General features: G+C 38.5%; 1 protein-coding gene across 4 annotated transcripts in view; it reads left to right on the top strand.

Moving 5' to 3' along the window:
* The window catches only part of CNST (consortin, connexin sorting protein), a 49,781-nt gene extending 37,757 nt beyond the window's left edge, over nucleotides 1–12,024 (top strand). For all 4 annotated transcript variants that reach the window (XM_062490286.1, XM_062490287.1, XM_062490288.1 and 1 more), the window contains 2 exons: nucleotides 5,006–5,141; nucleotides 6,796–12,024. In XM_062490286.1, the coding sequence (XP_062346270.1) occupies nucleotides 5,006–5,141; nucleotides 6,796–7,001 (342 nt within the window). In that variant the 3' untranslated portion in view covers nucleotides 7,002–12,024. The remainder of the gene's footprint in view (nucleotides 1–5,005; nucleotides 5,142–6,795) is intronic.
* The last annotated feature ends 266 nt before the right edge of the window (nucleotides 12,025–12,290 follow it).

Genomic DNA, 12,290 nt, shown 5'->3' with positions numbered 1-12,290 from the left:
ATGTCAGTAAAAAAGAAAAAGATAATCAATTTGACTGATAAAACTTGTCATGAAGTAAGTATTTAAAGAACTGCCACAGACAAATTAGAATGGAAGGTGGAAGTAAAGATAATTTTGAAATAACCTGGGGACAAAACCCATGTGGTAAGATAAAATTTCATTAATGTTCTTCAATTGACAATTGCAATGATCATGTAATAATAATTTATTGAAAATGGGTAAGGGTAGATACTTGTGTATATATTTACAGTTAGGGAGTTTTGCTTGGCTCCATCTTGAGATCCAAGAATCATCTCATGCAGTTTTCTAATTTAGACACTTTGTCACTTGCTTTTAGCTTATCATTTACAATAACTAATTACAAGAGTGAAAATTCACCAAATTCTTACTCTGGATTTCAGTAGTTGCAAAACTGAAATAGTAGTTTTCATATTGTAGAGGCCCTTATACTGGATATTTCTTCACTAGTACAAACCACATAGAACAGCATGCAAATGAGGGAAAACCACAGTCATTTTATAGAAGCAAGATTTGTACAGCTAACAAAGAACTTTGAAGCACAGTCAGAAGCTGGCAACAACAGATACTAGAAGTATATAGCTCTTCTTTAATATCTTTGCTATCATTTCTATGAGAATGAAATAACAGTGGCAAAATGAAACCAGTGGCAAAACAAATTGTAACCTCAATAAAGTAGCATTTTGCTATTTGCAGTTGTTATACCAAAAAATGAAGTCTCCACTAGGTTTGGAGGCAGTGTTTTGGGTCCTCTGTTCTCTTGTATGACTTAGGCCCTGTAGCTTTGAGTTTGTAAGAACTGCACTTCCATGTGAAGTGCTCACAGGGTATCTGAGGTATTTGTTGATGTATAAAGGTGCTCAGCTATTTGCATGGCAAGTCTATCAGCAGGAAAAATAGTTACTGCCTGCAGCTGAGGTATGAATACTGAATCTGCTGAGTCAGCTCTTTTTCAAACTCAAATTACTCACTTATCTAATGTAATTTATTAGCAATGGGGTTTGTCTGCTGCTTTTATTGTAACATGGGGCAATCTTGGGTTTTGTCATTTCAGGGACTACTGCTTTAAAAAAATCTGGTATTGCTTGTAATAAAAGTACTGTCCTCTGCCAAATAACTGAATAAGGAACACAGCCCACAGAAGAACACACAAACCTTCTTGACTAGTTTTCTGCATTCAGACCAAACTACTTCATAAAATGAGCTTTTCTTCCTAGTTCCCAGTTTGTAGTGCCTCCATTTGGGGATTTTTGTTTATGTCTATATGCTACTACTAATTGTAATTGTCAAGTTCAAGATGTTTTCTCTAAGAATTTGAAGTACAAGGCTTTATTTTCATAGTTTTGTCCAGTATGTTTATAAATATAACATACACACATCATACTTGTTGAAAATAAGCACGTTGTAAGAAGCTTTTTGATATTTTATCACCAAATGCTGTTTCAAACAGAGAAGAGACAGGCAGTTTATAATTAGAGTTTATTCCTTCTAATTTTGCAACCTTATTAAAATTTATCTGAAAAGTGTGAAACTTTTGATTGAAGTAGATTCACTTTCTATTAATGGTGGGGAAAAGAGAAAAGCTTTATTTATCAGAGCTTCCATTAACCAACAGTCATTGCTGCTTTCCTTTTTGACTGTTGGTGAAAATGCCACCACACACCTGCATGCCACTTTCAGTTCCTGTACAGTGACTATAAAAGCTCAAGTCAAAAGATTTTGTGAAGGCCAGCAGAGCTGAGTAAGCTCAGTTACATAGATGCTCCAAGACCATTTCTTGTTAATTATCCATCTTAGAAATAAGAAAATATGTGATGTTTCAATAGGGTCCTTTATGCAGCTCTTTCATGTAAGAGCTGTTTGCAGGGCAGTCTGGTGCAAGCCTGTATTTTTCTGCCTGTGGTTCAAGTCAAGCCTCTGCTTGACTTGTGGTCAACTGTATTAACCACAGCTCCCTTGTTAACTTCCGATTTAAATAATATATTCTGCCTTTTTTAATTCCTCTTGCTTCCTAAAGAGTGGGATGTAAAACTTCGTCTTGTGTGGCAGCTAAGTCCTTGGATGTTTAATTAGTGGGAGATGGATCTAATATAATCACTTTGTGTATTGCAGACAAAGATAAAAAACCTTAAGTGCATAACTCATAAAATTCAAAGGAAGATGAAGTATGGCAGATGAGGTATAGTCATGCCATCGATCTGAGTCAGGAGAGGTTTAGGTTAGATATGGGGAAAAGGTTCTTCACCCAGAGAGTGGCTGGGCACTGGAACAGGCTCCCCTGGGGAAGTGATCACAGCACCAGCCTGGCAGAGTTCAAGAAGCTCTTGGACAATGCTCTCAGGCACATGGTGTGACTCTTGGCGTGTCCTGTGCAGGACTAAGAGTTGGACTCGATTATGCTTGTGAGTCCCTTCCAACTCAACGTATTTTATGATTCTATTCTAGGTATGAATTACTTATCCTGTAAAGGGGCCATTTTTCAAAATACAGTTTATGGCTTTTGTTGGGATAGGGAAGTAATACTAGTCACACTGATTTTTATTACAAAATCAAAAGCACTTGGTCCTTCTTTTTAAGCAAAAGAAGATGTTCAGAATAGAGAAACCTGTGCTGTGTCAAATTAGTTTTTATACATTTAAAGTAAATACTTAAATGTGGCCATGTAGGCTGACAGGGAAAGTAAATGAACCTCACTGTAGCAAGACTTTCCTCCAGAAAGCCTTTTATGTAACTGTAATTACTGAAACACATTTCCACATAATCCTGTCAATGATAGCCCTCTGGTTTTAAGCTTGGAGAAGAAGTGAGTTTGTGACACAGTCATTCAGAAACTACCAAGAGCCAACAGACAGAATGAAGTGGCTCAGGTTGCAATGGTGACTTGCAGAACAGACCACCACTTCTAATCTTGGGGCAGACTGGTAGGAATGCCCTGCCATCTCTGGGTGACATTCCCACCTTATGCAGTCCGAGCCACTTGGGAATAACCATGCCAGGGCAACAGGCAGCCTGCTGTGTGGGTGGTGTGGGAGGAGCCATTGATCCTCTTTATGAAAGCAATGCTGTAAGCAGAAGCTTAAAATAATCTACTCTACTAAAGGATATCATTTCATCCCCACCCTTCCAAATAAATAAGTCAAATTAAAGCACTCCTACAAATCCCCCTTCCTTGTCCAACAAAGTGTAGATTTTTCTGCTGGCCCATTGAATTTTCATGGCAGTTTTGCAAGGCTAATTTAACATTACCAGTAGAAGCTGCACCTCAGCGCACTCATTTGTTGTGATGAGTCACTCACAGACTATTATTTCTGGGTCATTTGTGCCAACGACTGGTCCTCTGCATGTTGACTTCAACAATTTATTTCCTCTGCCTTCACACTTTCACTACTTTCCAAATACTTCCTTGCATTGTTTCATTACATAATACATTCAAGCTCTTGAGCAGATAAACAAAAGGGAGAGTGAGTATCCAAAGTGTGACAGAGATCAATTTTATCCTCTGAGTTGTTCTGGGTAAAGTTATTTGTCCATTTGAGGACTATAAAATACTGCCAGACCAGAGACCTGCAAGTGCAATTGCCACATTTATCAGTGAAATGTTGCAGAGGCCAAAGCTGCTCCGGTGCCTATTGGATTGTGCCTGTGTCTCGCTGTGTGCAGTGCTCCATCTCTCTGCCTAGCGTGCATCGATGTGTTATATAAGCTCATGGCACGAGGCAAGCTTTAGGACATCAGTGATGAAGTTGTTTGTTTTCTGTTTCTCTACAGCTTTTGAAAATGCAATGCAAGCAATTTTTCATGTTGCACTTCTAACTTATGTTATAGGTAGGCTTAAGCAGTACGTTGTCTGCAACTACAGTGTTACTTGGAAAGTTGGGGGTTTGTGAGTTTTTGTGGAAATTAGAGGCCTTTGGGGTAATCTAATAGATGAGTTGCAAATTCAGTTGTAAATGTGATATGTTTTATCTGTAGCACAAATGTATACATATTACTTTTCAATTTAACAAATGTTACTGCTGATCTACAGAATTAAGTTTTTATAAAGTCCCACTAAGATCTAGGAAGAAATAATTATGACATTTTTTGAGGCAGGGATGCTCACAAGGTAAAAAAAAGGGAAATTCTAAACATACTTTCTACTTTAATTTCTATTTCTTTCTAGCACACTAGGAAGTACTTGCTTAGGAAAGCATTTTTCTCCTGATACTTCACCTACTTTCATTAATAACTAGGAAGTTACAGGCTGCTCAGTCCATCCAGTATGGTTTAGCATATATTCTTTCAACTAATCCAAATGCTTTAGCAAAGAAAAGAGAACTTGTGGTTTATTGATTTGTTGACCATATTGTTGTTTGTGCAAGCTGTTTGGGTGACCAGCCTGTAGGGAAGGATTTTTGAGCTGCTGCTGTATCCAGAGACCTTATTACAATGTGGAGCTGGAATATATCCAGAGCACTGAAACTTTCTTATTCCCTGGTATTCCCTCTCTTTGGTTTTGTAGCCCTGCTGTAGCTGCTTATCCCCCCTGGGCAGCCAATTGCAGTGCTGGAAAATTAATCCCACAATAAGTATTTGATGGTCTCTGCAGGATTATATCTTTGGAGAGGCAGCAGCAGCGTGTCATTGACTTCTTACTGCCCTCTGATGACAGTGATTTTGACACAAATCCGCTTCACCACTGCCCCTGCCCGTGTGAGCTTACGAAGGAACACAAAGTACGATCCAAGCAGAAAACGTGTGTGTATTTAACTTTTATAACAATCAAGGGCAAGCAGTGTCAGCAAGTAGCAGAATGATACTGCAGCTGTCCTGTCTGTTCAGGACTTGATGTCTTCAAGAAGGAGGTTTCACAAGTGCTGCATTGTTTAAGAAAAGTAGACTGTAAACTATTTATTAACTGTTTAGCTTGTTTTCTCCCTGATTGTGAGAAATCAAAGCATGAGCTCTATTTAACATCTCTTGTGCCACTCGCTGACTTTCGTGGTAGGTTACCCCAGTGGAAGGATTGGTGTCCATACTAAAGAAGAGAGATGACAGGGATGGAAAAACAATTGCTCAAGTCCAGCAAAGGCAAACAAAGAGAAGAGTGAGATTCCAAGAAATGGAAGACACATTGGATCAAGGTAGTTTAAAGCTATTAATTAATGGGTTGTGCTCTTGGGGTGCAAATATTGTCAATCTTTTTGTTCACAGCAGCAGAGCAGGCATTTACTGAACATACTCTCTTGTTTTTTTTAAACTTAATACATAAAGGTGATTGATCAAGGATTGTTAATCCATACCAGGTTTGGGTAACAAGACTGAAGAAGGATACAATGAGCACACGTCTGTTTTAAAGCTTGGTTGAGAATGAAGTAACTGCATTTTTCCTTTGGCTGAATGATTTACAAGTGACAGATAATTGAAGTCCTTTCATTAATGTTCATTGCATGGAGGAGTAGGCTTTCTCCCTAAATCCATTTACTGTGTAGGTAGAGGGATGCAAAAGAAACAAGTCTGTTGTGTTTTGTCCATGGGTAGATTTCCAACTCTTCCTAGTAGACCATGGGATTAAGGGTGTCAGGTTTTAACCTTTCTTTATAATTTAACATCCATACATATTTGCTACCTGACATTAAGTCTGGCTTTACACCTTACTGTCTTTTTGGTGGGCTGAATAACTTCTTGAAAAACACAGTATGTTATTCTGTTATGCTTTTTATTTTTTTGAGTTTTGGGTCTCTATTATTCAAACTGAAGACATATTAAGAAAAATACTTTTTATTGCTAGTGATATAGAAAGTGCTATCCTCTGTGTATGCCAGCCACTAAATGGTATAAATTAGTTCTTAAAAGTGTGCTAGCATGTCTCAATCATTCATGGCCTAAAAAGAGAGCCTGTCCCATCTTTTTCTTGAAATTATTTTAAAAGTATTTATGTTTTATTTAAAATTCCAGTTAGAGTTTTTTCTATGATTTTTCCCCAAGGATTTAACGATTCAAAAGGAAAGTTGTTTTATATTATTACTTATATTATTTGTTATTATTACTTTAAATTTTATTTCAAACACACACCAAAAAAATTCAATTGAATGTTTCTTTTTACCCCATTTCTTCTCCCTGGTGTAGAGTGAAAGGAGTACAGAAATTTTCTTAGAGCCACGTCAGTCTGACAGAAGATGCAGATGTTGTTCATGCATACAGATTAGAAAGGACAAGTGAGGTTGTGAGGATGCAGCAGCACCTCTGCAACCTTTGCATTGCTCCTACTCTGGAATAAACAATCATGCAAAGAATTAGCAGAGAATAACTGGGATGTAAAATAATCCCTCACATTAGCCTACACTGAAGGTTTTGTGTCTGTAGTCAAAATGTGAGTGTAATCACAAGCAGCTCATTGTACTGCAGTCAGACTCATTACTAATGAAGCAAGAATGTTTCCATTTGGTTTCCTTTCAAAGCCTTTGTTTCATTTCAACTATTCCATGAAGGAAGGCTTTGGCTGTGGGGCATTCTCACAGGTAAGTGTGTTTTGCTTCAGCGTGGAATGACTCCACAAGTGATCTCAAGAAGGACAGGTATACAGACTGCATAAATGAGGCAGTATAATTATTAGGTTTCTGAAAAGACTGAGAAACATAAAATTCCTTGTACGTATTGTCGTCACTTTGGTATGGTGAGCATTATTAATTGTGTTTATGTCCTGACCCATGATAAAAACCTATCTCAGGTTTTCTCACATTCATTTGTATTGCTTTGTATAGCATCTTTTTTCACCTTTTCTTCTCTTACTTACAGATGAAGTGTCTGGTGGCTCCTGTATTTTGCTGATCCTGCTGTGCATAGCAACTGTTTTCCTTAGCATTGGAGGAACTGCACTGTACTGCACCTTTGGTGACATGGAATCCCCTGTGTGTACTGATTTTGCAACCAACATGGATTTCTATTATACACAGATACTGCAGCGTGTGGAAGAACTCAAACACTGGATAGCCTTCTCATAGCTGAAAGGAGTGGACACAGCAAATTGAGAGCTCACCAGTGGTTACTGGAGAGAGTAGAACAAGAGTGTGATTTCAAGTTCTCTAACACTTACCACCTGCAGGTGTGATGTGTATTTGATGATATACTTTCACATTCACTTAGAAATCAAGAACATTTTAGTTTAGCAATCAGGTGGCAAAACATTCACATCTGTTCACAACTGTAGCAGTGTGGTATGGGAGCATAAAAAGTCACTATCTTCATCCTTTTGAGAGTAGGCAAGTAGCTTTTCATCCACTTGAGCAAGTGAAGAAGGAAGAAAATTAACTGTCTTCTATATTCTCTCCCATTGCCACACATTGTGTAAGCAATCTCTGGAAGCTTAGTAAAAGGACAGCTTTAATTTACAGCTGTTTGTGCTATCATGCAATCCAGCTATCATGCAATAAGTTTCTGTTTTATGGAAACATTTTTTTTTTCAAGTCTTAATGTTTTTATCCATTTTATCTCTCCTGGTGAGCCATGTAATTGTTTGGGTGGAGTGAGAAGGGTACGGTGGCATTCACGGAGCCCTCATTTGTTGATTACCAGGCTGACCCTGTGTCTTACAGCTTGCAGTGAATACCATGAATGGGATAAATCTGCTGGCAGATTTCACTAAATTTCTTGGACCTTTACTCTCAGTATCATGTGGGTTGTTTTAGAAATGGAAGGTTAACAAAGAAATCTCTGGCCTCACTAAACAAAGAAACAAAAGATGTTCAGTAAATTATTCATATTAAATAATCAAGTGGCTTTGGCCCATTTTAAAGCACCTGGTAGCAGGTGTGGGGCTAACTGGGTTTTCCTCCAGCTCTGTCACTGACTTGGAGTAATCACTTTGTGCCTCAGTTTCTCCTTCATAAATGGGGAATAATGATCCTTGCCTTTGTCTATGAATATTTATTGGAATTAGGGCTCGTGTCTGATTCATCCCAAATGAGTGCACAGGATCAGGGAACTGTGTGGCTGAAGCCTCTGTTAATGAGTGAAAGTTATGTAAAATGGGATTGGTCCAACAGAAGAGGTTCAGAGGTTCACTGCAGATCCACAGCCTGATAGTATTCCAGGGCACTTATTCCAGCTGATAAAGCACATTTGCATTTACTTGCCCTGCAGTTCTTAGACCTGTATTGTAAAATCTGTTCTTTCCCTATCAGCTTTACAAACAAATTTAGATCAGTACAAAGAGTCATTTTCAATGGGTATTTCTATCACTTGGTGCTCAGCCCTCCCTGTGTGGTGGTGAGAAACACTGACAGGACAGTGAAGGTGAGAATTAGATATACAGACCTTTGGGCCACACTCTGGTCAAGATGTGGCAGCTGTTCTTGCACAGAGCACAATGGTCCAGCCCTGCTGATGGTGTGAGTGTGAAATGATTCTTTTACACACCTCAGGAAACAGCATTTTTGAGGGGTCCACTTCACTCTGTGATTTCCTGCTTACTAACCTTGTATGATGCAGTGTGTTCAGGTTTAGGATATTATTTTGTAAAATGCTATGAAGTGAAATCTTTGAGATACTACTCAGAATTATAACATTAAAGACCATGCTTTCTGACATTTGCAAGCAAATTGTCCCACTAGTGAGCTTGATTGTTCCTAATGCACTGTTACACTTAATGGGTTTTTAAAGTAGAAGTTAAAATCATGTTTTTTCTAGAGTAAACTGCATGTATGATTTCTCTTTGGGGTTTCACTGTGGAGGTTTAGTTTATTTATACCCTAGGGAGCCTCATGTGCAGCATTATACTAAACTAGCAAATTTTGAATGCCCAAATTAATGAAAACTCTTGCTTTTAGAACGAAACTTGAGAACAGTAGTTTGGGGGTTCATTGTTTGCTTGTTGTCCTCAAGGGAATCATAATGCTGGGCTACTGTGAAGGAGAAAGGGAAAGACACTTTTGTATTTTAAAGTGTTACTGGCTGGTTCAGTTTATTATTTGAATTCTGGGTTGGTTTGTTTGTTTATTTATTTAGTTTTTCTTTTAAAGAGAAGAATAATTTTCATTTTTAGCAATTTACTCACAGAGTAATTAAAAAGCATGCTTTCAGTTAAAGTATGTATTTATAGTGACTATGTAGCTGGAATATATTTTGGGTTTCTGTAACTTTGCATTGAGTGTTTTGGATATTAAGTTTATTCCTAAAGAGATAACTGTTCGTTTCAGCTTAAAAAAAAACCTTTTTAACTTTTCGTGCACTTCATCACCAAAAAGATCAAGAGGTATTTATAGATCTATTTATTCAAAAGTATATCAGACATGGATGGCAAAGATCCACAACTTCTAGGTTCGTTTAATTAAAACTATTTTAAAACAATGATTTTATTTTAAACTATAAAGCTATTTAAAATCAAAGCAATTTTAATAAGTATTTTAGTTTCTAATCAGTGGTCCAAATCCAATGGTATGTTCTCTTTGTGCTATATTCCTGGTGCAAAGACTCAGGAGTATCAGCAGAGCTGCCTATGAGGTCATGAGGAGGTCGGGCAGTGCTTTGCCAGCACGTTCCCCCTGAAAAGTGAGCAGCCAGACATTCTGTGTGACTCACATACCTACACTTGTGACTTGGAGCATCTCTTCAGCCTTCCCAAGCCATGCCAAGGTACCACCCCTGCAAAGTCTCTCAGGATTTGAAGGAGCAGAATGGGCACATGTGCAAAGCCTGTCCAGCTCCTGATCTGAGCTGTTCACTCCTCAGTTGCAACCAAGGGTTCCAGTCTGGATCCAATTTTTCTTGGCATTCCTTTATAAAAAGCAAATTCTTGCTTCATGTGACTATTCTGTCAGTGCTAATGGCTTGCATGGTCTGTAGTACATTATCAAGCTTGCAGCTATCAACAGAACAAAATTTCCTTTGTGTTGGAACTCCAAAGAGTGTGCAGGTGGGCCTGATGTTGGCCTTCCTATGTGTTCTGTTCTTGTTGGAATACTGGTGACATTGCTTCCAGCTGGGTGACCTGAGGGGTTAGGATCTTACAGACAGGCAAATCAAAGCAAAAATAGTGGATTTGAACAGTTATTATTCATCTGAGTGTTTGAGGTCAAATAATACCAAGCAACAGCTAAGATTGTTTCAGGTGGAAGAAAACAGTGGAAAAGGGCTTTTCCTTCACACACACACTTGGTGCATTTTAAAGCCTTTTGTGTAAAACTTTTTATGTATTCTGTTTCTTCCCCTGCCACTGTCTTTTTGGCTGTTCAGCTTGGCAATAGGGGAACCATACTGTGATGAGTTGAAAAGACTTGTAATTGGTAGGAAAATTCAGGAAATGGTTCCATACTTGACAGTAGTTAAATAAAGCATTTCATAAAATATGACTGGATTTCAGGCTGCTAGTGTACCTTCAGAGAACTTGTGCTACTTAATCACCTGCAGCACTCTGCTAGAAACCCCCACCTTCCTGTTTATTCTTTAAGCATAATTATTTCAAAGAGATTCTTGTGATAAAGAAAAATCTAACAAGGCTTTTTATGTAGATTCCGCATTATGCTGACAAAAAATCTGACCACCCTCACCCCAAACAGCCTAGACTAGACCAAGAAAGGCACTGTGCTGTAGTGTAGCCACACTATACTGTAGGCTTCTTCTCAAGGCAGTGTAAGGAAGCAAGTATTCCACCACCCAGGTATGCCAGCAGAAGTTTGTGATCTACACACAGGCTGTGTTTTAAGTTTTTTTCCCCCATTATCTTTGCTTTCATACCTGGAAAGTGCATAGTAGCCCTGGTGACAAGCAGCAGGAAGTATTGTAGCAAAAAAGGGAAACTCATTTTGGGTTCTTGGTAGTAGAGGGCAAGTTTGAACTATCAAGCGAACAGAGTACATTGGAAGTCCAGATTCTTGTGTGACTGGGTACTGTTCCGCTCATAACCTAAAGGGATGTTACCCTCCTAAGGAAACATGTTTGCCTACTTTGTACTGTAATGTAAAACCAAGAACATCTGAAAGGAATCAAAGTTATTTGTAACAAATTTATCTTAAGCTTCCAAGTCACCCAAGCTTGTAATTTACATACTGTAGCAAAAAAAAAAAAAAAATAAAAACTGTCCCAAAGAAAGTCCATGAACCTTTTTGGATACTGTGATTTCTAAATGTCTGAAAAGATGAGATTTTCTGTGAAATTCAAGTAAATTAACAGTACCTTCAATAAGAATTTCATTATCAAGGACAAACCAGAATGGAAAGTGAGGATAAAATGCGTAAGGTTTGATCTGGTTTTTGGTGTAGTTTTCCTGGGTGATTTGTCTTTGTTTCAATAGTTAAACAAAAACCCAGCTCATAGAACCTGGTGCCACCAGACAGGTGGGTTTCAAGTACTAAAATGTTGCCTTACTGCATCATTGTGAAAGCAAATTGACAGATGGTTTCAGAACTCCTAGTAATTGGTGGGTGATCAGGACAGTGGTCCCAAGAAATTCTGCTCTCTGAACTCAAATAAATAAAAAACAGTTGCAAGTCAATCCAACCTATTAGCCTCTGAACAAGAGTATATCAATGGTACATTTTGCAACACTTTTCCACCCCTTTTTATTCCTTCTGTCTCCTTTCCACTTTACCACTTCTTTCCCAGTATGAAATAGCACATGTTCTCTCATTCACAGGACCCTAAAAGAATTGAGTAGTTAGGAAGGGACCTCAGAAAGTCTCTAGTCCAACCTTCTGCTCAAGGTAAGGTCAACTGAGATCAGACCAAATTGCTCAGGGCATTATCCAGTCGGCTCTTGAAACCCTCCAAGGATGAAGACTGCACATCATCCCCGGCCATATTCCTCTGCCCAGCTGTGCTCAGGATGAAAAGGTTTTTCTTTATCCCCTGTCTAATCTCTCGTTCAGTTTGTTGTCTCTCATCCTCCCAATACTCACTGCTGCGAGGGCGCTTCTTAGTAACCTCCTCAGAGAAATCATCTCCAGGCTATACAGGATTTTCTACCACTGTCCTTCTGATTCTTCTCACTTTCCTGTCCACAGTGTCTTCTATCCTGACAGGGATCCAGAATTCTATTAAAATAGGGATCCTGTATCCCTTTCCTCTTCCACCTTACACTCTGAAATTCAATAGTAAGATTTATAGATCAGCAATGAGGCCACAGGCAAAACCAAAATAGCATTTACAACTACTCTTGCAGTAAAAACTCTTGATGATTCTCACTGGCTCACCAGTGTATATCAGTGATTGCAGAACTTCCTGATTCTTGTACTACTCTTAAACAGCCGGTGTTAAAGGACTGCACGCTGACATCCCTGTGTCTTAATGAAATATTT

This window comes from Cinclus cinclus, chromosome 3 (assembly GCF_963662255.1).
Source record: "Cinclus cinclus chromosome 3, bCinCin1.1, whole genome shotgun sequence".
Lineage (NCBI taxonomy): Eukaryota > Metazoa > Chordata > Aves > Passeriformes > Cinclidae > Cinclus > Cinclus cinclus.
This window is presented reverse-complemented; position numbering and strand designations above follow the sequence as displayed.